This window comes from Cervus canadensis, chromosome 28 (genome assembly GCF_019320065.1).
Source record: "Cervus canadensis isolate Bull #8, Minnesota chromosome 28, ASM1932006v1, whole genome shotgun sequence".
Taxonomy (NCBI): Eukaryota; Metazoa; Chordata; class Mammalia; order Artiodactyla; family Cervidae; genus Cervus; species Cervus canadensis.
Window position 1 is genome coordinate 21,013,521 of NC_057413.1, and position 26,765 is coordinate 21,040,285.

The window sequence follows — 26,765 nt, forward strand, 5'->3', positions numbered from 1 at the left end:
TGTGTCGGTCTCAGCCTATTGATGGTGTCGTGATGCCATCAGCTAAGAATGCCTGAGGCACTCACCTGGGCTCTCCCTACAGACATTTCTCTGACCAAGGCTAATGCTGTGGCTGGGTCGACCCTTGTGGTTCTTATTATGATTGCAGGGTGCATCTCAGCAACAATCATTATGGAAATTTGAAAAAACAGGTTTATTACTTATAGGTCCTGGAGGTTATATGAACACCTGGGACCACACAAAGAAAATTTAGGGAGAGAGAGAGCATGGATCTGGGACTCTGCCATTATCGGGATTGAGGGTGGGGTGTCTAGGGTGTCATGGGTCCACTCTTTATCAATGAAAATAAAACACAAGAGGAGAAATTAAAGTGTGGGAGGGAAAAGCAGGGCCACTCAAGTGGTCAGTTAATGGAGGTCATCCAAGATGTGTAGTTGACTATATGTTTATTTGAGGTAAATGTGTTTGAAATAAATGCCCGTCAATCAAAAACTTAATGTTAGGCACTTGCATTACAATAAAAAGGGTAATTGTCAGACACTTAGCGCTACAAAACTAATATTTAAAAATTTTTTTTTCTTTTTTTTATTACTCAGCCATTAAAAAGAATACATTTGCATCAGTTCTAATGAGGTGGATGAAACTGGAGCCTATTATACAGAGTGAAGTAAGCCAGAAAGAAAAACACCAATACAGTATACTAACGCATATATATGGAATTTAGAAAGATGGTAATGATAACCCTATAGGTGAGACAGCAAAAGAGGCACAGATGTATAGAACAGTCTTTTGGACTCTGTGGGAGAAGGTGAGGGTGGGATGATTTGAGAGAATAGCATTAAAACATGTATATTATCATATGTGAAACAGATTGCCAGTCCAGGTTCGATGTATGAGACAGGGTGCTCGGGGCTGATGCACTGGGATGACGCTGAGCGATGGGATGGGGAGGGAGGTGGAAGAGGGGCTCAGGATGGGGAACACATGTACACCCATGGCTGATTTGTGTCAATGTATGGCAAAAACCACTACAATATTGTAAAGCAATTAGCCTCCAACTAATAAAAATAAATGGAAAAAATAAAAGATCATGCTTGTAAAATAAATAAATAAATAAATAAATTTAAAGAGCAGTTTACATGATAACTGGTAAACATAAAAATTTAAACATGATAAAGATTTTACACAGTAAATTTTTAAAAATGTACACAATGAAATTTACATCTATCACCCGAAACCACTGATATCATTACCTAGAATCCAGGTACAGATAGAGAGAGTAGTTTTGGCACCCACCACCAGGGTTCTTGGATTTCCCCAATCAATAGAAATTGACTAGAAGCCAGACAAGAATTCAGGCCAAGACTTTATTGGGGCTCCTTCACTCGCTGCATGAAGGAGAAAACAAGTAACAGATTCGATTGTTTGCTCCAGAGGAATGGCGAGCTCCTTCCTTACATGAGGTGAGGCTGGGGGTGGGAAGAGGGATGGGGCCAAAGGGGTGGCTTAGACGGTTTGCCTACTGTTTTGTATTGTTGAATGCAGGGGGGCATCCTCAGTACCCTGCTCTTGCTCCCAACACCCAGTTTTTGCTCTTAGTTCTTCAGAAATGACAGTTGGGTCTTTTGTCTTTTGTATCTTTTGGTCCAGAATTTGCCCATGCCCACAGTTATTTTTAGTCTTATATAGTTTCTTTGCATTTTGTAGCTGGAGGAGAGGTGTGTCCAGGTGCAAGCTTTGCAGTACTATAGCAAAAGGTCCCAGGTAGTAGGCCTGTCTCAGTTTCTTGACTATGTCCATACAAACAGATGTGAGTGGTTTATTTTATGCTTTTTACATAGATGGGAACATACTAAGCATACTATTTTATACTTTATTTTTTCTGTTTAACAAATATCATGGAATTCTTTAACACCATTGGAAATAATCATTGGATATTACGGCTAACCACATGGTGCTATGGTGAAGAATCCACCTGTCAGTGCAGGAGACATGACAGACGCCGGTTCAAGCCCTGGGTTGGGAAGATCCCCTAGAGTAGGAAATGGCAACCTGATCTAGTATTCTTGCCTGGAAAATTTCATGGGCAGAGGAAGCAGGTGGGCTATAGGCCATGGGGTCACAAAGGGTCAGACATGACCAAGCAACTGAGCACCCACATTATGCTTGCATATGTTTTCACAACTAAAGGGAAAGGTATGTAAAGACAGACACCAACATTTACACAATGGTTTCATCAGTTGTGTGCAGTGTTTGGGGGGAAGAAAGAGAGATCTTCATTTTTTTAGAGGTTACTATTTTATTTGAATTGTTCCAGTTAGGGTGTATTATAGTTATGATTTAAGCTATAGAATTTTTAAAAAAATGTAGGTGGCATTTACTGCTAAGCTGTAGACAGTGGACCTTACAGGAGTTCAGAGAAGGGGGCTTTTCCCTGTTGGGGCATTCCCCTGTTGGGAATGAAGTAAAGGTTTGACTCAGATAGATGAAGTGACTGAACACACTGCTGAGGATGAGAAGTCAGTAGATCAGCCTGGTATCTGTGGAGAATTCACAGAAGGGAATAGTGGAAGATGAGCTGTCAGGCAGGCATTTGGGCACAGAGGACACCAAAAGGTCATATAATCATGTAGATGGCACTTTGTAATAATATGCCAGCTTCCCTCCCCTTGAATCAGGCCCAGCATTGGCAAGGCCTTGATAATCCACATAAAATACTCCTCAAGGGCTGTCTCAATTGAAATACTTTTCTGGGATGGTGAAAGGTCTGAAAGCTGGGTGTGGGGTGGAAGGGGGTTGAGAGCTTAGTGGAGAGCATTAGCCCCCATGGAGATGGAAAGGTGGATTTCCATATAACCCTTGGTTTCTGCTCTACTTTTGGTCAAGCCAACAGTTCAGGAAGCTCCTCTGGAGGAAGACAAGTATCTCATGAGGCTGATATTTCTTTTTCATTTAAGGTTGCTCTCCAGTCAATCTATAATTGGTTCTCAGGGGCCCTTCCCCTCTAGGCAATTGTCAGCCCTCTTTTGTGATAAAGGGAAGGACCTACAATGAAAAGTCAAAGGAATCAGGGAGCTAGAAAAGGAGATGGAGAGTGGAAGAGAGAATGGCGCTGGGGAGTGGAGGGTGACAGGTGTGATATTTCTAATCAATGTCCGACATTATTTCAGATTGAGCTCAAGAAGGAAGGAGCTGAAGTTGGGAAACTTCAATAATCTGAACTTTTGGAAGATCTTAGCACATATTCTGCTTTTCACAATTTTTTTCTTTTGGAAGTGCTTGCAGGTGAGTTTCCTATTTTTGTATAATTGTTCACAGCTTAGTTCACAGATTCTTTTTTAAAAAAGGTAAAGAATTGGTATTTATGGAGTTTTTTCCTCTGATCAGTAATACATTTCATTTAACCTAGAGAGTCAAAAAGTCTGTTTTTCAAAGTCATTTGAAGAAATCCCACAGTCTTCCTCTGGAATCCTAGTGTTGCAACGTCTTCCACTGAAACTTTTCCATTTGTCTATAATCCTCACATCCTTTTATCTTCTCTTTTCCTCCTTCTTTCTCCCCACTTCCCCAACCCCTTGAAAAATAGAGTGAAAATGTGGTAATCTGAAAAGCCAGGATTATGCTATGACTTGAAAATAGTTTTCATGTGAGTGAATTAAAAAAAATTATTTCATTAATAATTTTTGGCTGCATAGCAGGCAGGATCTTAGTTCCCCGACCAGGGATCAAACCCATGCCCCTGTGATGGAAGTGCACAGTCTTAACCACTGGACCTCTATGGAAGTACCTGAGCAAATTTTTAAAACACTCCCAAGAACAGTCTTGTTGTAGAGATGACAACTATATTTTCACAAACTCTGCTAGCTGATTCTCTGATAACACACACACACACAGAGGAACAGCTACATTTCCCCTATACTTTTCCCCTCTGCTTTCAATCATTTGATGTATTCTCATTTTTAATAAACACACACATACAGCCCTTTGGATAGCATATGAGGTCTTCCTTGCAGGTACTCAGCTGCATTTTCAGCTCTTCATTCAGTTACGTACCTTTGCTTTCATTATGTCTCTCCTGCCTAGAATGCTGTATTCACTCTCCTACCCTTTGCCTGGCCGACTCTTGTTCTTCAAGACTTTACCTACAATTACTTCCTCAGGGAACCTCTCTGACCTTGATTCTCATACTCCCTCATCTCCTAGTCTTGGTTGAGTTTCTCTCTATTGGCACCTTTCTCTCTACATGGCACCCATACATTCCTCAACCTTATTATTTGTCATGTTTGTAGTATAAAATCTTAGAGACTGTGAGGCCAAAATTGTGCTAAGAAAGTCTTAAAGAGGTTGTGACACTAATGGTGGGATAGGGAAGAGGGAATATATAAGAATTTCCCAAGCAACGATTGATAAGGTGCCAGAGGAATGAAGAAACAGTGTTAAGATAATGATGATTCAGTTCAGTTCAGTTCAGTTCAGTTCAGTCACTCAGTTGTGTCCGACTCTTTGCGACCCCATGAACTGCAGCACGCCAGGCCTCCCTGTCCATCTCCAACTCCCGGAGTTCACCCAAACTCATGCCCATCGAGTCGGTGATGCCATCCAACCATCTCATCCTCTGTCGTCCCCTCCTCCTCCTGCCCCCAATCCCTCCCAGCATCAGGCTCTTTTCCAATGAGTCAACTCTTCGCATGAGGTGGCCAAAGTACTGGAGTTTCAGCTTCAGCATCAGTTCTTCCAATGAACACCCAGGACTCATCTCCTTTAGGATGGACTGGTTGGATCTCTTTGCAGTCCAAGGGACGCTCAAGAGTCTTCTCCAACACCACAGTTCAAAAGCATCAATTTTTCGGTGCTCAGCTTTCTTCACAGTCCCACTCTCACATCCATACATGACCGCTGGAAAAACCATGCCTTGACTAGACGGACCTTTGTTGGCAAAGTAATGTCTCTGCTTTTTAATATGCTGTCTAGGTTGGTCATAACTTTCCTTCCAAGGAGTAAGCGTCTTTTAATTTCATGGCTGCAATCACCATCTGCAGTGATTTTGGAGCCCAAAAAAATGAAGTCTGACACTGTTTCCACTGTCTCCCCATCTATTTCCCATGAGGTGATGGGACCAGATGCCATGATCTCAGTTTTCTGAATGTTAAGCTTTAAGAGGACTACAATATAGCAAACTTGGGTATCAGGCAGAATTTCCAAACGACTCACAATGAAGCTGGTTGTGATCAGGGAAAATAAAAGAGGTTTTTTTTTTTTTTTTTTGATCACGCTAATTGTAAGCTGTGATAGGACACAAAGCAGGCATTTGAATGGCATTATACTATTGCTCATGCAGAACACTCTATGACTGGTTATAGTGATTGGGAAGGTAGAATGTATTATATCACAAAAATATTAGATTGAACTAATAGATTAAGGTCTCTGAAGACTGGAAATTGTGTGTTTGGATCAATTTTCTTGAGTCTTGCATATGTGCACAGTTAAAGAATGCAGGGGAGGACAGGAGTTGGAAAGGCAGTAAGCAACTAAAAAGGGGACAGATGAGGATGTGTGTTAAAGATTCTTGTTTTGGAGACTCACCTTTATCTTTTTCATTTTAGCTCTACTTATCTTAGGCTTGGTGTAGAGGATGCAAAGATGCACTAGAATCTGTCACTTAATCACTGCAGAAACTTGGATGACCTTCATGGAAATCGTCTTCGTAGGAAACCAAACTATTACTGAATTTGTCCTTCTTGGTTTCTGTGTCAGAGCTGAGCTGCATCTCCTTCTCTTTATTGTGTTCACTGTCATCTACGCTTCCATCATCCTAGGGAACATGCTAATCATTGTGGCGGTGGTTAGCTTGCAGAGGCTCCACACACCCATGTATTTCTTCCTGGCTAATCTGTCCTTCCTGGAGATCCTCTATACTTCCTCAGTGGTGCCCAAAATGTTGGAGGGCTTCTTGCAGGAGGCAGCCATCTCTGTGTCTGGTTGCTTGCTCCAGTTCTTTATCTTTGGTTCTTTAGCCACTGCTGAATGCTTCCTACTGGCTGTCATGGCATATGATCGCTACCTGGCCATCTGCTACCCCCTCCGCTACCCTCTCCTGATGGGACCCAGATGGTGTTTGGGGCTGGTGGTCATAGCGTGGCTCTCTGGCTTCATGGTAGATGGATTGGTTGTAGCCCTCATGGCCCAACTGAGATTCTGTGGCCCCAACCACATTGATCACTTTTACTGTGACTTCATGCCTTTGATGAACCTGGCCTGCTCAGATCCCAGTGTAGCCCAGATGACAACATTCATTCTCTCTGTGGTCTGCCTCACTGTTCCCTTTGGACTGATTCTGACATCTTATGGCCGGATCGCGGTGGCTGTGTTGAGAGTTCCTGCTGGGGCCAGCAGAAGAAAGGCTTTCTCCACGTGTTCCTCCCACCTAGCTGTAGTGTCCACATTCTATGGCTCTCTCATGGTTTTGTACATTGCACCGTCTGCTGTCCACTCCCAGCTCCTCACCAAGGTCTTTGCCCTGCTCTACACTGTGGTCACTCCTCTGTTCAATCCTGTGATTTATACCCTGAGGAATAAGGAAGTTCAGCAGGCACTGTGGAGGCTTCTGTATGTTAAGCAAACTGAAACAAATGATTGAAGGAGGATGGTGGTAAAGATGTTGGGATGTCTTCCAGGATTGGTTGGATAGGAATAACTGTCACGTTTTGACATTTCCCTCTGTGATAAGTTTAATAGTTATCATACTTACACTAAAAATGGGTATTGTAGAACAATAATTTTAAAGTGCGTACTTAAAACATTTTAATTTAATATTTTATTATTTCTTTATTAAATAGGCTGTCAATATTTCCTATAGTAAATAGCTATACAAAAATAGGAACACAAAACAAATCTAGAGATCTTGGCTACCTGTATTATATATATAAAACAAGTTGAATCATGGAAGTTTGTAATCTAGTTTTCATTGATGACTATGTCTTGAACCTCTTTTTATTTTGACCAATATGTACTTATTTATTCTTGTGAGATTTTTAGCATAGCTAAACATGATTTAAGTAATCTTCTATTGTGAAAGCTCTTAGTTCACCATACAAATATAGCTCACATTTAGATTTTCCTACAATAAATTCTTAGGAGTTGAATTGCCAAGTTTAAGGAAAAGCATATTAAAATAAATTTAAAGCTGAATGCATTTTAATTGTTTAGCTATTTTATTGTAGACAATTTCAAATATACACAAAAGTAGATAGAACATTATAATGAACCCCATATAGCCATCATCTAGCATCAATATCAACATTTGGCAATCCTATTTCTACTGCCTAAAACTTCTTTTTTTTTTTTCTGGAAAATTTTAGAGCAAATTTCAGATGTATAAGTATTGTGTGTGTTGTATAAATTGTATTCTGTGTGCAAGTACATTTGACCCTTGAATAATATGGGTTTGAACTGCACAGGTCCACTTAAAGGCAGACATTTGCAGTAGTAAAAACTACAACAGTACAGAATTTGTGGCTGGTTGAATCCGTGGATAGGGAACTTCATATGTACAGAAGAACCATGTGTATGGAGGGCCAACTCAAAGTTATCGTGGATTTTCACCTTCTTGGTGGTTCATTGCCCCTAACCTTGGTGTTGTTCAAGAGTCTACTGTGTTTGGTATGCTCACTGACTGATAAAGGCATTTAAGGGAAAAAAAGTGCCAAACCTGATGCTACAATATTTAAAAATACTACTCCAGTGGCATCTAATACACAGACCGTGTTAAAATTTCTCTAATTATCTTTAAGTAAATTCTTAAAGTTAAGATGCAAACAAAGTTCACACAATGTATCTTGTATTTCTTAGTCCCTTATTTCATAGCAGTCCTTCTTCCCTCCTTTTTTTTTCCTATGCCTTTGACTTGTTGGAGAAATCTCTTTATCTGTAGAACAGTTTATATTCTACATTAGACTTTCTGCTGACTTATGGTTTTGTCTGGTGTCTACCCCTATATCTTGTATTTTATATAAAATTGTTTTGTGTTGGTCTCAGCCTATTGTGTTGTGATGCCATCTGCTAAGAATGCCTCAGGCACTCACCTGGGCAGACCCCACAGACATTTCTCTGACCAAGGCCAATGATGTGGCTGGGCTGACCCTTGTGGTTCTTATTATGATTGCAGGATGCACCTCAGCAACAATCATGATAGAACTTTGAAAATACAAGGTTTGTTTTTCCAAAGTTCTGTAGACTGCCAGGCTCACTGTAGACTGCCAGGCTCCTCTGTCCATGGAATTCTCCAAGCCAGAATACTGGAGTAGGTAGCTGTTCCCTTCTCCAGGGGATCTTCCCAACTCAGGGAACAAAACCAGGTCTCCCACATTGTAGGCAGATTCTTTACTATTTGAGCTGCCAGGAAAGCCCTGAAAAAATAAGGTTTGTTATTCATAGGTCCTGGAGGTTACACGGCACACTTGGGGCCACACAAAGAGAATTTAGGGGGAGAGAGAGAAAGAGAGACAGAGGCTTTGCTGTTACTAGGGTCAAAGGTGGGGGGTGCCTAGGGTTTCATAGGTTTATTCTTTATAGGTGAATATAAAACACAAGAGCAGGAATTAAAGCATGGGCAGGAAAAGCAGAGTCACTCAAGTGGTCAGTTAAGGGAGGTAATCCAGGGTTTTCTAAAAGAGGAACTTTATGGGTTGGGTGGCCCAGCTCTTTATCTAGATGTGTAGTTGACTATACGTTTATTTGAGATAAATGTGTTTGAAATAAATACCTGGCAATCAGAAGCTTAATGTCAAATGCTCACATTACAATAAAAAGGGTAATTATCAGGCACTTAAACTACAAAACTAATATTAAGATAGAAGTTTGATTGGATCTGAGTTAGCTTTTTAGCAGAATATCACAGAGCTCCTGTGATTTCTACTGTACCATATCTACTGTATCATTTCTACTGTACCATATACCATGTGCACAACAATTGGTTGTCCCATTTTTAGTGATGCTATTTATATTATTGACCAGAGGGTTCAGGTGGCATCTGTCTGGTCTGTGTATTATTCAGTTTTCAATCAAAATTTTCACCTAATATCTTTACTCTCATCGATAAAAGTTGCTAATTAATGACCAAGTGATTTAATTATGTGAACATATTGTATTTTCTTTTAATGTTTTGAATGCATTTGTAACTGTTGTAAAACCTTAGTCTGTGGATTCTTATATCTGGGACAAATCAAGTTTAGTTTTTATTCACTTTCTTTTCTCTTGAATATTGATCAGATTTTACCAACTATTTGTATGACTAATAATTTTTTTTTTTTACTGAATATAGGTTGTTGAGGAAACTCTGGATTCTCTTATCTTCTTCAGAAGAAGATTGGTTTTTGTTTTAGCAGACATTTCAAGTCAAGGAAGGTCATCTTGACCTTGATGATCATCTTGAATCAAGTAGGCTTGGTTTTATGCTCTGGGAGTATGGATTTGTGGAAAACCCAGGGTGTCACTCTCTTGTGTGATATGACTCAGCCTCCAACTTCTCTCCTCCTGGGGGGCATGGTCAGGGTTTTGGATTTAGCCTATGTTTGTGTAGGTCTAGTGTAGGCCTTACCCAAGGATGTGGTTTTACTCTTAAGACTTGGACTTTAAGAGTGTTAGTTTAAAAAAAAAAAAGAGTGTTAGTTTGATAATAAGAGTACTAATAAGTTGTGCAGAACAGCCCACTTTCTTGATACTGCTGTTTTCCAAACCCTGCTCCACTTCTAGTGTGTTTTATTTCAATCCTATAGCAGCTTCTTTCTGATAAGTCTCAAATGGTCTTTCCATTCATATCTTGAAGTCAGCCACAACCACAACATCTGTTTCCCCCAAACTATTTTTGGATATCTTCTGCAAAGATCCCTCTTCTCTTGTGCCTTATCCTACAACTTTCAGTTGCTTGAGGTACCCCATGTTTCAAACCCTGATTTTTGCTTTCTTGGTGAGTGGGATTGCCCATGTATTGATTCACACCTTGGGAATTCCCTGGGTGAAATTTATAACTGATCCCTAAATATGGAAGGCAAGGAGAGACCTAGAATCTAGTTGTCCTGGTTTCTATATCAGTTTTATTTCCAGTTGTCTATGTAATGCTCTGGGAGAATCTTGATATTAACTGATGTACTTGGTAAATGTGGTGGTGAAGTGGGAAGAGATTTTTTTCCAAATGCTTTTTTATGGAGATTATCCTTAATCCCAAGAACTCTTTATACTCAGAATCCTTTTCAGGGATCTCTTCACTTCCTTATTTCTTAAACTATAAATGAAAGGATTGAGAGTGGGGGTTACCAGGGCATACATGAGAGCAGCACCCAGCTCCCCAGAGGCATGAGAAGCTGACGGGGATTTCAGGTAGGTGGCAAAGACTGAGCTGTAGAAGAGGATGACCATGGAGAGGTGGGAGCTGCATGTGGCCAGGGCTTTCTTTTTCCCCTGTGCTGATGGGATCTGAGCTACAGCAAGGAAAATATGAGCATAGGAGCTTATGATGCAGAGGAGAGGGCTGATTCCTAGCAGTCCTGTCAGAACCATCATCAGGTCCTCATTGAGGTGGGTATCAGAGCAGGAAAACTTTAAGAGAGGTTTGAAATCACAAAAAAAGTGAGGAATCTCTAGATTAGTATAGAATGACAGTCGGGTTAGCATCAAGGTTTGGATCAAAGAGTCAGAGTGGGCCACTCCCCATGACCCACCCACCAGCAGCCCACATCTGCAAGGAGTCATCAGGAGTGGATAGTGCAGAGGATGGCAGATGGCAGCGTAGCGGTCAATAGCCATGGCCGTCAAAAGCAGGTTGTCCATATTAGCAAAAACTGCGAAGAAATATAACTGGGCCAGACACACAGAGAAGGAGATAGATCCATTACTGGTCCACAAAGTCTCCAGCATTTTGGGGGCTGTGGTGGTAGTGCAGCAGAGGTCGACCAGGGAGAGCTGGCTGAGGAAGAAGTACATGGGGGTGTGGAGGTGGAGGTCAGCTCCGATAGCCAGCAGCAGTAGCGCGTTTCCTGAGACACTCAGCAAGTAGAGGGCCAGGAGGAGCCCAAAGAGGAGCTGCGGTTTGTCTGGGTCACTGGAGAGCCCTGAGAGGACAAAGTCAGGGTTCTTGCTGCAGTTCATTTCAGGTCTTGATGGGCTACAAGAAAACAATCAGCATGAAGAGGATTCACTCAGTTAGCTACAGATGGATAAAACCTTGGATCCTTTCTCTTGGCAATGGGTTTTACTTATACCACCAATGGGAAGAATGGATAAACAAAGTAACGATGGGAAAGACAAGGGTTGTACCTCACAAAAGATGGTCAAATTAAGGAAACATCAAGGTAAGAGAATGAGAGAAACAACAGAGATTTTCTGGAGGTATCAAAGTGTAAAGAGTTTTCTTAATGATACTTCGTATAATTGATGGTTTAACTACTTGCTTGTGAATCTGTTTTCTTCACAAGACCATGAGTCTTTCAAGGCAGAGGCTGCATTTCAGTACTTAGCTTAGTGCCCGGCGCATAGAAGGAGCTCAATAAATACCTACCCACCTACACAGTCAGTATCCTCCTAACTATTTTCACAAGGATCATGCCCCCATCCAATACATTCGCCATACTATGGTCAGTGTGTCTTTTCAAAAAAGAAAATCTCATCATGTCACTTCATTGTTTAAAAAATGGGTCTCTACATACAAATGGCCAGTAGGTGCATGAAAAGATGCTCATCATTGCTAATTATTAGAGAAATGCAAATCAAAACAACAATGAGCTACCACCTTACATGAGTAAGAATGCCCACCATTAAAAAGTCTACAAAATAAAAAATGCTGGGGAGAGCATGGAGCAAAAGCAACCCTCTTACACTGTTGGTGGGAATGTAAATTGTTGCATCCATTGTGGAAAACAGTATAGAGGTTCCTCCAAAAACTAAAAGTAGAGTTGCCATATGACCTAGCAGTTTCACTTTGGGGAATACCCAGACAAAACTATGATTAAAAAAGTCACATGTACCCCTATGTTCATAGAAACACTACAATAACAAAGACATGGAAAAACCTAAATACCTATTGACAGATGAATGGATAAAGAAGATGTTGTATACATGGAACACAATGGAATATTACTCAGTCATTAAAAAAATGAAATAATACTATTTGCAGCAACATAGACTGACCTAGAGATGATCATACTAAGTGAAGTAAATCAGAAAGGGAAAGACAAATACCATATGATATCAGTTATGTGTGGAATCTAAAAAATGGCACAAATGAACATATCTATGAAACAGAAACAGACTCACAGAACTAGAGAACAGTCTTGTGGGAGTTCCCTGGCAGGCCGGTAGTTAGGACGCGCTGCTCTCACTGCCTGCCATGGCTGCGGATCAATCCCTGGTCAGGGAACTAAAATCCCCCAACTGCACGGACAAAAAGAGCAGACTTGTGGTTGCCAAGGGGGAGAGGGAAGAGGAGGAAACAGTGGAGGAGGTAAGTATTGGGCATTTAGGATTAGCAAAGCAAAGTATTATGTATAGGATGGATAAACACCAAGATCCTACTATATGGCACATGGAACATATTCAATATTCTCTGACAAACCATAATGGAAAAGAAGATGAAAAACAAAATATGTATAACTGAGTCACTATGCTGTACATCAGAAATTAAAACAACATTGTAAATCAACCATACTTCAATTAAATTTTAAAAAATGAGCCTCCAGAGAACCATTGCTGTAATAAAAAATACCCTGCCACGTCTTAAAAAACTCATTTGGTTTTGACCTTGAGGTGTCTCACTGTCCACTCATCGTCTGTTCCCCAGCAACACTGGCTGCACTGCATCACCTTACAAACACCACGTTCATTCTCTGCTTTAAGTCAGTTCTTGCTCATCCTTCTAACCTCTAACTTTCTTAGGAAAGTCCTCCATTGCCTCTTTGTCTAAGACAATGCTTCCTTTTCTGTGTTCTCACGGCACCTTGGTAGTTTACTGCAATTGTAATATGGACGGGGTAGTCATATTTATTTAACTATTTAAGTTATTTAGTTAACGTTGGTCTCCCTAACAAAGCAATAGGATCATTATGGCTGAGATTGAATCAGATTTTCCTCTCCAGTGCTTGGAATACAAAGTACAGTATATGTTAGAAAATGAAATAAATGTCAGTGAAGGTAGGAGAGGATGATGGGTTGTCTCCCCCCAAAAGTATTTTTCCATTTCAAGAATAAAATTTCTTTCCTACAAAAGCTGTCCTAGTAACATGGGTTGGAAACATTGATTCATCTAATTGCTTCATCAAATTGAGACCAAATATGATAAGTTTTATTTCCTATGAAATGTCCTTCATTTCAGACTCTTTCTCACCTTTTAAATTGTTATCCTTTTTTAGTTTTCTCTAGTCAACTCATTCCCAGTTAGTTTCATCAGCAGTTAACAGGCTTCACTATCTCTACATCTAGTTGCTAAGATCCAAGCTGTCAGCATCTGCCATAAATTTTAGGGCTTTCTTCTTTGGGCCTGATTCTCCCTGGTTTACGTTTTTCTAATATTTTGTTTCCTGTTGCATCACATATCCACTGGTGCCTCTTTATCAAGAACTTCTGCATCTGATCCTCCTATCAATAAGATAGGATTTTCCATTACTCAGCAGCATTCATTCTCCTTTTCTCAATTGTAGTATAAATTTCTGGGAGTAGAGACCATGCATGCGTGCATGCATGCTAGGTTGCTCAGTCATATCTGACTCTTTGCAATCCTATTGATTGTAGCCTGCCAAGCTCCTCTGTCCATGGGATTCTCTAGGCAAGAATTACCGGAGTGGGTTGCCATGCCCTCCTCCAGGAGGTCTTCCTGACCTAGGGATTGAAGATACATTATATCTTCTGCATTTTCAGGTAGGTTCTTTACTACTAGTGCCCCCTGGGAAGCCCAGTAGGGATGACGGTTCTTTAAAATATTTTAAGCACTACCTGGGACATGAGTATGTGGTTGTTTCCAAAGATTATTGTTCAGTAGTTGCTTTCAAAACATGAAGACATCTATGTATTTTTCATGTGTTAGTAGAGGAGAAAATGCCCTTTGTGTCAACTACCGTGAAGAGATGAGCTATACTCTGCTTCTTGGAAATAATCAATTACACCTGAATAAAAGTTTTATTTTTATTAGTGTCTGCTAATAATGAGTTGTGTAAGGTAGATGACCTTCAACATTTTTGCAGTCTGTGGCATCTATAATAAAAGTCTTATAAGGAATCTTGTGATAGGCACAGTTACATTTTCTTTTCCACTGATAGTCTCATTTCTCCCTTGTTTCTGACAAACTTTAAATGTTCTAATATTAACTGACTCGGGATAAAGAGACATAACGCTTTCCTTCTTCAAGCCAAGCATTTTAAAATACATGAGAACAGAGACTCTGAAACCTTAGGATCATTTGCTGAGTCAGTGAAGTCCCAGATTCCTGGGATCCACCCAGAGGTTCTGATTTAAGAGGTCTGAGGTGGAACATGAGAATTTGCTTTTCTATCATTCTCCAATATCAGATGATGCGGATGTCACTAATGTGCTGTGTAATTCAAATATAGCAAAATACATTCTTTTATCATCTGAATTGCTCTTTTTTGCTTTCATTTTCTCTATCCTTTTTAACTGAGAACTGAAAGATTTCCCACTTTTTACAAGATTAAGTCTTCCTGTACTCCTTTATCTCTTTCAGTTCAGTCACTCAGTCGTGTCCCACTCTTTGGGACCCCATGGACTCTAGCCCGCCAGGCTCCTCTGTCCATGGGATTTTCCAGGCAAGAACACTGGAGTGGGTTGCCATTTCCTTCTCCACTTATCGCGTTAGAATATTACTTCTTCAGCTCAGACAGGGCCGTACTTCTCACATTTCAAATCTCTCAGGTTGTGCCTTCTTGACTGTTACTGAATAGTCTCATTGTTATTATATCCACTTCTAGGTTTATATTATATACATCTCTCAGTTATAGTATAAATGAGAGAATTATACTATCATATATATGTATATATATTTAAAACTCTAGAGAATATATGGTTTACCTTAGGTCTCAAGACAAGTGTGGCTCAATACTGAAATTACCTAAGTCCTGTTTTAACATCTCAAAGTAATGAGGGTTTTTTAAATCCATTTTTAAAATTTTGGCCTCAGATAGAGCATACCCTAAACTGGTGAGTTCCCATAGCCTTCTCCCAATGATGGCCCACTTTTCTGATTTTAGAGCAAAGTCTTCAAAAAACTCAGTGTCTCCACTACTCATTGCCAATTACTTTTCAAACTGTTTGCCTTTAATCTTCTCTTGAACTGACTTCAATCAAACTTTTGCTCTTACCATTCCACTGAATTCACTCTTGTCAATGTCAAAGTTCAATTCTCAGTCTTTAAATTACTTGACCTGTCAGTAACACTTAACAGACTTGATCCTTCTTTTCTTACCAAACACTTAAAAACAAAAACAAAAACAAAAAATCTTGCTTTCAGAATACCCACCAAGCTCTCACTTTCCAGTGCAGACTTGATTTCAGTCTCCTTGGCTGCTTGCTGCTCTTCCTTCTTATTATTCACTTTTATACCTCTTCTCTTTTCTGTCTTCTATGCTTCATATATGTATAAACACACAGCTCTCAAATTATACCTTTAATTTTAACTTATTTTTCTAACTCTAGACATATATATTTAATTTCCAACTAGCCATTTTTACAATAGCAGTTTTACCATTTAAGGTATTTTCTTTCAGCTGGTTTGATTTATATACTGCCTTGGAAACAGATACACAAATCAAAAGAGACTTTCTATGTTATGGAGCCCAGCAGGTGCAGAACTTGAAGACTTTATGGTCCACTTTGAAAGCTGATTCTGTTACTCCATTTGCCACATGACATCTTCAACCCTTGCCTCTGGTTTCTCTAATCTTTACTCCGTAAATGATGACCTTAGGAATATTCATTCTATCCAGTGTTATTGATGGGTGGATGGGAAAGAACAAAGAATTTTAGGGCCTTGGAATACTCAGATGTACCAGCTAAAGATAATGCATTTAGGAGCTGAGCATTATCAATCTTCATTTCTCTTGGGACCAGAAAGAGTTTGACTGCAAAAGAAATCTTTCTGGCCTTAGAGACTCAGTTCCCAAAGTTACTCATTAGTGAAAAACCTAGAGGAATTTTCTGTTAAGAAAGTTTCCTATAGATAGGGTTGAGGATGAAAATTAACAGTTAAACAGTGGGAGAAGGTGAGGGTGGGATGTTCTGAGAGAATAGCACTGAAACAAGTATACTATCAAGGGTGAAACAGATCACCAGCCCAGGTTGGATGCATGAGACAAGTGCTCAGGGCTGGTGCACTGGGAAGACCCAGAGGGATGGAATGGGGAGGGAGGCGGGAGGGGGGATCGGGATGGGGAACACATGTAAATCCATGGCTGATTCATGTCAATGTATGGCAAAACCCACTACAATATTGTAAAGTAATTAGCCTCCTACTAATAAAAATAAATGGAAAAAAAAACCTCTAAACTCCCTTCTTTTCGTATTAAAAACAAACAAACAAACAATTAAACAGAAGCCTAACATTAATTTGGAAATAACTTAGAAAAACTACTTAAAACACAAAACTTCTACTATTCACTGCTCTGTCTTCTTATGTAAGAATAACTTGAAAAGACTTATACACAGCTACAATATTTCATATGTGTCCTTTTATTTTTAGTGCTATGAACTTTTGTCATAAAATATATTGAAGTTTATAAAATTATTTTCATACATCTATTGATAAAGTCATCTCAGTTGAGACCCGAAATATATTAAACAGAGTTAGTGCCTCCCTGTACTCTTCCCAATTTCTGAACCACAGAATAATCCAGGTTAATTAAATGTGTTTAAATTTCTGTGTTTTGGGTAACAGTGTGTCATGCAGCAGTAGGTAACAATGTGCTCCTCTATAGTTTAGTCTCTATGAAGGTTAAATTATGTAAAAAATTCTGATCCATAGAAATTCTGGTCTGAGATAGTTCAGGGTTAAGATGCCTTCTCCCCATACACGTTTTTTTATAAACAAAACTGGAATTGTCACTGTTTTGTCACTAGAACAAAACTGGACCGAAGAAGGTAGAGTTGGAGAACCATGTGAGTAAGATTAGAACCAAATTCTTTGGACCTACAAAAGTGAATGTAAACAATGTGAACGATCCATACATAACCTCAAAATATCCTCCTATATTCTTACATGTATATATCTCTATTTTACTTATTTATTATTATTATTTTTTTATCTGTGGTTGTGCTGCCTAGCCTGTGGAATCTTAGTTCCCTAACCAGAGATTGAACCCCCTTGGCAGTGGAACTGCATAGTCCTAACCACTCCAGGGACACCAGGGAATCCTGTATCTCTAATAGTTGTAAGTGCTGGCACTCCCCATGGTTTCAGGTCCAGTGACACGTCTAAGAACTTAGAAAGTGAGGAACATAGTAATTCTTGTCTATTAACTCCAAAAATACTTCAGCAATTACTATTTAATAGTTTTCACTTAGTATAAGCTTGATGACAGGTAAGGAAAATAAGAAATTTTTGATGAGTTCTTCATATTTCACTAATATTACATCATATTATATCACACTGTAATCTGTGAAAGTAAATAGAGAAATAAAAAAGAAACTATATTAAAAGGAAAAGTCTTGAAACTCAATTTTCAAGAGACCAAAAATTGAGGGGAAAATATACCAATGGGCAAGAAAGGTATCCCTGAGATTTTTTTTAAGTTGCCTCCACTTATAACAATATTTTACAGTTATGTTTGACAGGTGGTTCAATTGACTTATAAAACATATTTGGAGTCAGAGTTCACAAAATTCTTTAGATAAACCATTGGCTATTTTATCTCTGTTAATTAATACTCAAAATAGTTTTTGCTTTAATTACTTACTTGCTTCCAGATTGGAGAAAAACAAATCATGACATACATGATTTATCACTTAAAAATATCCTTTGGCTCATATGTGAGTTACAATTTATTTTTCTGGTTGAGTAATCAGGGCCATTAATTCAATACCTTAAAATATTACAGCATAAGAATTTTATTGTTCACATTATGATATATAAACTTACAGGGAATACACAGGTAAACAGACCTAAATACTATTCAACTACAGAGTGCATGGGTAACTAACACAAATTTCTGTATCTAATTTTATTCAAGAACACAAAAGAATACATAACAAATCAGTTTCATCAATTGATATCCCCCAAACAGATTCAGCATTAAGATTCCATCTCCGTTTGTTTAAGTTTCCATTTTATTATCTAGGAATGCATTATTTAACAAAATATACTGGACTTACCCATTTACATTTCCTTTATATACTTTCTTCTGTTTTTACAAATGGTAAGCAATTAGAAAACCAATATAACTTCACATGTCAATTTTCTCATTGCCCCTTTATATTTATGCCTCAGAAGAATTCTCTAGACTTTTCAGGTCAGAGTTTTCTACTGATCACTCTCCTCAAGGCCCCCTTCACTTCCTTGTTCCTCAAAGTATAGATCAGTGGATTTAGTACAGGAGTGACCACGCTGTACATAATGGCGATAATCCGTTCCTGCTCCACAGAGCTACCTGTGGCAGGACGAATGTAAGTGAAAACTGCGGGAGCATAGAAAAGAACAACTACCATGAAGTGGGAGACACAAGTAGACAGTGCTTTATGGAGCATAAGGCAAGAATGGGTCTTGAAGAAAAGATAGGTAATAATGTAGGAATAGGATAGAAGTGTTAGAAAAAATGGGCCAATGGCAAAGGTCCCTGTGACAGCATTGAGCAGCCACTCATTGAGCTCAGTGTTCCCACAGGCCAACTCCAGCAATGGCTTAACATCACAGAAGAAGTGATGGATATGGTTGGAACCACAGAAGTTTAAGCGAGAGGTCATCACTGAGTGCAGCAGAGCATGGAAAAAACCAATGATCCAGACAGTGACAGCCATCTGGATACAGACCTGATGACTCATGATAAGAGGGTACCGAAGTGGTTTGCAGATAGCCACAAAGCGGTCAAAGCCCATCAGGGCCAGCAACATGGACTCTGTGCTACCCAGGAAGTGGAAGAAATGAAGCTGGCTTATGCATCCTGAGAAAGAAATTGCTTTGTGTGTAGAAAGGAAGTTCTCCAGCATCTTTGGCAGAGTCACCGTGGAGTAGCAGATATCTAGACATGACAGGTTTCCCAGGAAAAAATACATAGGAGAATGGAGTCTTGGATCAGAGATGACAACCATCAGGATGGCTGCATTCCCAGACACATTGACAATGTAAGTTGCAAGGAAAATCACAAAGAGAATAGGCAGCAGTACTTGGTTGTCTGTCACTCCCAGGAGGAGAAATTCAGTGACTGAGGTTTGATTCAGCATCACTTGAAAGAAAAGACAAAATAACATATGGAATGCGATCTCTGAGGGAAACAGAGTCCCACAGCTGAGGATTTTCCCATCTAGACAATAATATTTTGAGGAACATTGCCATTTAAATAAGGTCACATGTTGGTTATGGACTGTTACTCAAATATTTTTAAAATTAGATTTATCATTAATATTTTTCTTTCTTCCAGGATTTAGCCAGACTATCATCTTCTCTGATAAAACTTGCCTTTTATCATCCTAAATTAACTCTAAAAGCAGGTAAATTTTTAAGCACTCCACCACAGTGCTGTCTCTTGACCTAGGAAGAAACCATCTGAAGTTTCTACTTAAGAAAAATAGACAATGAGAGAATAATAAGGACTATAAGGAAATCTGAATAGAAGTGCAGACATTGGAGCACTTCCTATAAAAAGGACTCATTCAAAGTTTGGGAAATCTATGAAAGGAAAAAGATTTGATTTGACTAGAATAAAAAAGTGAATAAATTAGGGAACATTTCCAGAGATCCCATGGGATTATCACTTTTGTAGCTAGAGAAAATTTTGAGAAATTATCTAACCTTTATAACATTCTTGTTGCAGCCTGGCAGAGCAGAGACCAGAGCCTGCCCCGTGACAGGAGGGTGCGGCAAACCGCTTCCCGGGAGATTGTCCTAGTAAGCATGCCCAGCGGACATGTGTGGAGCTGGACGTGCTCTCTGCTCTGCTCCACTGGCTGCCCCTGCGTCCCTCATCACGGAAACAAAACAAGATGTTCCTGATTAACAGCAGAGCCTTCATTTTACTCCCTCTGTATGGTGCGCTGATCAAACTCCCCGGTATAGCTATTTCCTAATGATCTCATGTGACTTCTGCCAATAAAAGTGCGGGCTGAAAGGAGCCATTTTCTCTTCCTGCTATGGAGAGCAGGAGGGCCCCCTGACTCCCTGCTTGCCAAGTTATACGTGTCTGTCTTTTCATTACGCCGCACCCCCCCACCCCCCGCAAACACACACGCATTTCAGGTCTTTCTTACCCGCTGTGCTGGACGCTGCAGACCTTTTTTGTAATGATGGCTTCAGGAATTTAGAGTAGCCTTCCATGATAGCCATGTATATTTTGTACACTGTTAAACTTTATCACTCCTGATCAAGATACACATATGTCAAATATTTTTGGTTCTCTACTTGCAAAACAAAATTATATAAAAAAATTCACTTGGGGGAAAAATCTTTCCCTAACATTTAAAGAAAATAACAATGAGGTTTTCTGTACCAAATATTTATTTCACTGCATCTTGAATATTTATCGATTACACATTTACTTTGGAGACTATCTAGAGACATGGCAATAAAAATATAGGCAATAAAGAGTCTTCATAATCCACAAAGACAAGGTTCATGGTAAGATAGGAAACGGATCTAAATCCTTTACTTGTAAATTTAATACAGGCAAGAAGACGGAGGATATTGGCAACTCCCCAGCCTGTCTCCTGGTTCATTCTCCTACCTGATTGAGTGTTCAAATTCACAGCTAAGAAGGCTTCTCAGATTGACACTTGTGAAAAGTAAATAGAAAATTTTTTGAAAAATAAAGAGTAGAAAAATATTTGATGTGATAGTTTATATTGGAATTATAGCATAAGCTCTTCATCTTCTGAAACCTCTTGTTTCTGAAATTCTGCCTGTCTTTTATGATCTACAGATCTTTAGATATACAGAGCCTGAGAGAGAGTGTCCCTGGGGTTTGGGAGGATTATTGAAAGAATAAACAAGATACCTTTCTATACCTGCAATATAAGATAATTCTCCTTGGGGAATTTCTACCTTGAGTTCCATTTTTTCTTTGTTTTATTTTCCTTCCTTACTCTGTTTCTTTCTTAGTTTCATAACCACAGATAGTACAGTTCTCAAGGGCCTCAGGAATTCTTAAATTACATTTCATTTCCTGGGACAGAGATTTGGATACACTTCTTCATGTTGAGGACTTCCATGGAAAAATGGAAGGAAATTGGGCAATGACAGTTAAGGAATGAGGGCCAGTCAGTCATATCCCGTTGATCCATACAGAAAATTGATTATCGTTAAAATATTATACTCATTCATTACTGTGATTCTATGGAAAACACAAAAGAGGAATACGAAGAAATAGTATTGCTTTTGTGCCTTCTAAATCTGACTATTCACCGTTGGTAGTAACATTTAAATATTTTATTTAATTTTGGGGTCCCAAAAGCTCACATTTATCTCTAGGAGAATGAGGCTGGTCTCTCCAATGTGTATCTTCACTTATTGCTGTACCCTTTAGGTAACAATATTCTTTCTGCTTCATCCAAGGAATACCTACATGCAATCTGACATGGATCCAAGCATTCTAATTATTGTTGCAAATGCCATGTACTTTGTCCATCTATCACAGTTCATTTTTGTTGCAATGCAATTCATTATATATTCATCACAACAATTGCTTGTTACAGTATGCCATGAATATAATATAAATAAATAATTATTGTGTGCTCATTGCTTATTGTTCTGATTCCACGTTTGTATTTCTGTCCTTCCTTGACAATCTCTACATCTTTAAAGGGAGCCAAAATTGCTGGAAGACTCCCTCTCCACTCACAAAACAATTTCTTTTTTCAGATGCATAAGCCAGCTTCATTTCTTCCACTCCCCAGTGGCATGAAAAGTTGACAGGGACTTCAGGTAGGTGTCAAAGACTGAGCTGTAGAAGAGGATGACCATGGAGAGGTGGGAGCTGCATGTGGCCAGGGCTTTCTTTTTGCCCTGTGCTGATGGAACTCAAGCTACAGCAAGGAATTATATGGGCATAGGAGCTATGACACAGAAGAGAGGGCTGATTCCTGAGTCCTGTCAGAACTATCATCAGGTCCTCATTGAGGCGGGCATCAGAGCAGGAAAGTCTTAAGAGAGGTTTAAAATCACACAAAAAAGTGAGGCATCTCTGGATTAGTATTGAATGATAGGTTAGCATCAAGGTTGGGATCAGAGTCAGAGTGGGCCACTCCCCATGACTCACCCACCAGCAGTCCACATCTGCAAGGAGTCATTAGCAATGGATAGTGCAGAGGATGGCAGATGGCAGTGTAGCTGTTGATAGCCATGGCAGTCAAAAGCAGGTTGTCCATGTTAGCAAAAACTGCAAAGAAATATAATTGGGCCAGACAGAGAGAGAGACTGATGTCTACCACCTGGGTCTCTGCTCAGTGTTATGTGGTAGCCTGAATGGGAGGAGAGTTTGGGGGAGAATGAATACAGATATATGTGTGGCTGAGTCCCTTTGCTGTCTACCTGAAACCTACATAACATTATTAATTGGCTATTCTCCAATAAAAATAAAACTTAAAAAAATAATAAAAGTGAAAGCTACTCAGTTATGTCCAACTCTTTGCGACCCCATGTACTATACAGTCTATGGAATTCTCCAGGCCAGCATACGGGAGTGGGTAGCCTTTCCCTTCTCCAGGACATCTTCCCAACCCAGAGATTGAACCCTGGTCTCCTGCATTGTAGGCAGATTGTTTACCAGCTGAACCACAAGTGAAACCTGAGAATACTGGAGTGGGTAGCCTATCCCTTCTCCAGCAGATCTTCCCAACCCAGGGATAGAACCCAGGTCTCCTGCATTGCAGGTTCATTCTTTACCAACTGAGCTATGAGCAAAGCCTAAAGAAAATAAATAAATAAATAGAAATAAATAGAGGTATGGTAATATAATAATATAATTCTCTGTGGTACACAATTGTGTAGCACAGAGAATTATAGCCATTATCCTGTAATAACTTTTATGGAGCGTGATCTGTAAAAATAATGAATGACTATGCTGTACACTTGATAGTAGGATAATATTGTAAATAAACTATAATTCATTTTAAAAAAGATAAAAGTTATCAAACTTGCTAAGAAACTAGATCTCAATTGTTCCCACAGTTACTCATTAGAGAAAAACCTGGAGAAATTTTTTCTTGAGAAAATTTCCTATAGATAGGGTTGAGGAATAAAATCAACAATTAAACAGAAGCTAAATATTGATTTGGAAATAAAATTAGAAAGGTTACTTAAAACGTCACAATTTCTGCCTTGTTACTGCCCTGTCTCCTTAAGTAAGAATAGTTGGAAGAGACTGACATACAGGCATAAACTGTTGTATATGTCCTTTTATTTTTATTGTTTTGAGAATTTCTATCATGAAAATATATCACAGTTGATCAAATTATTTTCATACATCTCTAAATCAAGTCATCTCAGCTGAGACCTGTAACATCATTAAACAGAGTCAGTGCTTCCCTGCTGTACTCTTCCCAATTTCTGGATCACAAAATAATGCAGTTTAATTAAATAAGTGTTTAACCTTCTGTGTTCAGGGTGACAGCGTACCATGCAGCTATAGGTAATCACGTGTTCCTCAATAGTTTACAGCCTCCGTGTAGGTTGGATTATGTCAACAATTTTGTTCCACAGATTCTGAGACAGTTCAGAGTGTAAGACATCTTCTCCCCACATACATTCTTTTATAAACAAAACTGAAATTAAGAGGCCAAAGAAGGTAGAGTTGGAAGACAGAAGAAACATGTGAGTAAGGTCAGAACCAAATTCTTTGGATTTACAAAAGTGAATGTAAACAATTTGAACAGTCTGTCTATCAGCTCAAAATATTCTTTTACAGTCTTATTTGTCTGTATCTCTATTTAGTGTATTTATTTATTGGCTGTGCTGCCTGGCTTGTGGTATCTTAGTTTCCCAACCAGGGATTGAACCCGGACCCTCGAGAGTGAAAGGGCAGACTCTTCACCACTGAACTGCCGCAGCATTCTGTATCTCTAAATAGTTTTAAGTGCTGTCCCCCACCATGGTTTCAGGCCCAGTGGCATTTCTAGGAACTTAGAAAGTGAGGAACATAGTAATTCTTGTCAATTAGCTCCAAAAATACTTCTGGAATTACTATTTAATAGTTTTCACTTGGTGTAAGTTTGGTGACAGATAAGAAAAACAAGACAAAAACTTTTTATGAATTCTTCATATTTCATCGGAGGAGGCAAATGCACCCCACTCCAGAACTCTTGCCTGGAAAATCACATGGATGGAGGAGCCTGGTAGGTTGCAGTCCTTGGGGTCGCTAAGTGTTGGACACGACTGAGCGGCTTCACTTTCCCTTTTCACTTTCATGCATTGGAGAAGGACATGGCAACCCACTCAAGTGTTCTTGCCTGGAGAATCCCAGGGACGGCGGAGCCTGGTGGGCTGCTGTCTGCGGTCGCACAGAGTCGGACACGACTGAAGCGACTTAGCAGCAGCAGCATATTTCATTGGTATTACATCATAGTATATCATGTTACAGTCTGTGAAAAGAAGTATAGAAATCAAAAAGTAAATAAAAAGGAAGAATTTTGAAACTCAATTTTCCATGACCAGAAACTGAGGGGAAAATAACATAATGAACTAGAAAGATATTCCTGAGATTTTTTTCAAGCTGACTCCACTTCGAACAATATTTTACAGTAATCTATGACAGGTTATTCAATTGAATTATTAAATATCTTTGGAGTCAGCGTTCACAAAACTCTTTAGATAAACCATTAGTTACACTATCTGTATTAATTAGAACTCAGACTACTGTTTATTTTAATTACTTGCCTCTCTGCTTAGAGAAAAAGAAATCATGACATACTGTTTAAAAATGTCCTTTAACTCATGGACTTTCTTGTGGAGTCCATGACCCTAAATTAAAATCCTTCAAGTGTAGCAGTTTAAGAAAACAGTTTAATTTAAAGTGTAATAATTTTTAAAAATTATTTTATTTTGTGGCTGTGCCATGCAACATGTGGGATCTTAGTTTCTTGACTAGGGACTGAACCTGTATCTTCTGCACTGGAAGCTTGGGGTCTTAACCACTGGGCCACCAGAGAAATCCCTGAAACAGTATAATTTTATTATTCACATTATGATATGCTAACTTGCAGGGAACACATTAGGTAAACATACTGAAGTACTATCCAACTATGCAATGTACGGGTAATTGAGGCAAATTTCTGTATCTGATTTTATTCAAGAACACAAAAAATAGATAACAAATCATTTTTATCAACTGATATCTCCAAAACAAATTCAACAATAAAATTCAATGGACAGTGTCCCATTTATTCAAGTTTTCCTTATATTATGTAGGAATGCATTGTTTAACGTGACTTACTGGACTTCTCCATTTATTATTCTTTTATACAGTTCCTTTTGTTTCACAGATAGTAAACACTCTGACAAGCAGTATAATTCCATATCTCCAGTTTCTCATTGCCTGTTGATTTATGCCTGAGAAGAGTTCTCTAGACTTCTTCAAGTCATTGACTCCTTGAAATCATCCTCTTCAAGGCCCCCTTTACTTCCTTGTTTCTCAAAGTATAGATCAGTGGATTTAGCACAGGGGTGACCACACTGTACATAATGGCATTGATCTGATCCTGGTCCATGGAGCTACTTGAGGCAGGATGAATGTAAACAAAAACACCAGGGATGTAGAAAAGAACAACTACCAAGAAGTGTGAGGCACAAGTAGACAGTGCTTTATGAAGCATGCTGCAAGAATGGGTCTTGAAGAAAAGATAGATAATAATATAGAAATAGGACAGGAATGTTAGAAAGCATGAACTCATGGCAATGGTGCCTGTGACAGTATTGAGCAGCCACTCATTGAGCTCAATGTTCCCACAGGCCAACTCCAGCAATGGCTTAACATCACAGAAGAAGTGATTAATATGGTTGGAACCACAGAAGTTTAAGCGAGAGGTCATTACTGAGTGCAGCAGGGCATGGAAAAAACCAATGATCCAGACAGTGACAGCCATCTGCAAACAGACCTGATGATTCATTATAAGAGTATAATGAAGTGGTTTGCAGATAGCCACAAAGCGGTCAAAGCCCATCACGGTCAGCAACATGGACTCTGTGCTGCCCAGGAAGTGGAAGAAATGAAGCTGGCTTATGCATCCCAAGAAAGAAATTGCTTTGCGTGTAGACAGGAAGTTCTCCAGCATCTTTGGCAGAGTCACTGTGGAGAAGCAGATATCTAGACATGACAGGTTTCCCAGGAAAAAATACATAGTAGAATGGAGTCTTGGATCAGAGATGACAACCATCAGGATCGCTGCATTTCCAGACACATTGATAATGTAAATGGCAAGGAAAACCACAAACAGAACAGGCTGCAGTACTTGGATGTCTGTCACTGGCAGGAGGAGAAATTCAGTGACTGATGTTCGATTCAGCATCACTTGAAAGAAAAGACCAAGTAAAGTATGGAATGCTATCTCTGATGGGAACTGGATTCCTCCTGCTGAGA

At 39.3% G+C, this 26,765-nt stretch overlaps 4 protein-coding genes and 1 pseudogene across 4 annotated transcripts; 1 reads left to right on the plus strand and 4 right to left on the minus strand.

Annotated features, from left to right (window-relative positions):
• Positions 1 to 5,689: 5,689 nt before the first annotated feature.
• LOC122429121 (olfactory receptor 11A1-like) lies at positions 5,690 to 6,637 on the plus strand. The gene has a single exon (XM_043449308.1). It carries the CDS (start codon positions 5,690 to 5,692, stop codon positions 6,635 to 6,637), a length of 948 nt encoding a protein of 315 aa, XP_043305243.1.
• A 3,575-nt stretch (positions 6,638 to 10,212) lies between these two features.
• LOC122430082 (olfactory receptor 1361-like) lies at positions 10,213 to 11,142 on the minus strand. Its single transcript, XM_043450869.1, has one exon. It carries the CDS (start codon positions 11,140 to 11,142, stop codon positions 10,213 to 10,215), a length of 930 nt encoding a protein of 309 aa, XP_043306804.1.
• Positions 11,143 to 18,498: 7,356 nt separating this feature from the next.
• Positions 18,499 to 19,452, minus strand: LOC122430045 (olfactory receptor 12D2-like). The gene has a single exon (XM_043450802.1). The coding sequence runs from the start codon at positions 19,450 to 19,452 to the stop codon at positions 18,499 to 18,501; it is 954 nt and encodes a 317-aa protein (XP_043306737.1).
• Positions 19,453 to 22,069: 2,617 nt separating this feature from the next.
• Positions 22,070 to 25,635, minus strand: LOC122429235 (annotated as a pseudogene).
• Positions 25,636 to 25,767: 132 nt separating this feature from the next.
• LOC122430039 (olfactory receptor 12D2-like) lies at positions 25,768 to 26,703 on the minus strand. Its single transcript, XM_043450797.1, has one exon. The coding sequence runs from the start codon at positions 26,692 to 26,694 to the stop codon at positions 25,768 to 25,770; it is 927 nt and encodes a 308-aa protein (XP_043306732.1). The 5' UTR covers positions 26,695 to 26,703.
• Positions 26,704 to 26,765: the final 62 nt, after the last annotated feature.

Bases quoted from the DNA above. Each gene is read 5' to 3' on its own strand.
- LOC122430045 (XM_043450802.1), bottom strand. From the start codon at position 19,452: ATGTTATTTTGTCTTTTCTTTCAAGTGATGCTGAATCAAACCTCAGTC.
- LOC122429121 (XM_043449308.1), top strand. From the start codon at position 5,690: ATGGAAATCGTCTTCGTAGGAAACCAAACTATTACTGAATTTGTCCTT.
- LOC122430082 (XM_043450869.1), bottom strand. From the start codon at position 11,142: ATGAACTGCAGCAAGAACCCTGACTTTGTCCTCTCAGGGCTCTCCAGT.
- LOC122430039 (XM_043450797.1), bottom strand. From the start codon at position 26,694: ATGCTGAATCGAACATCAGTCACTGAATTTCTCCTCCTGCCAGTGACA.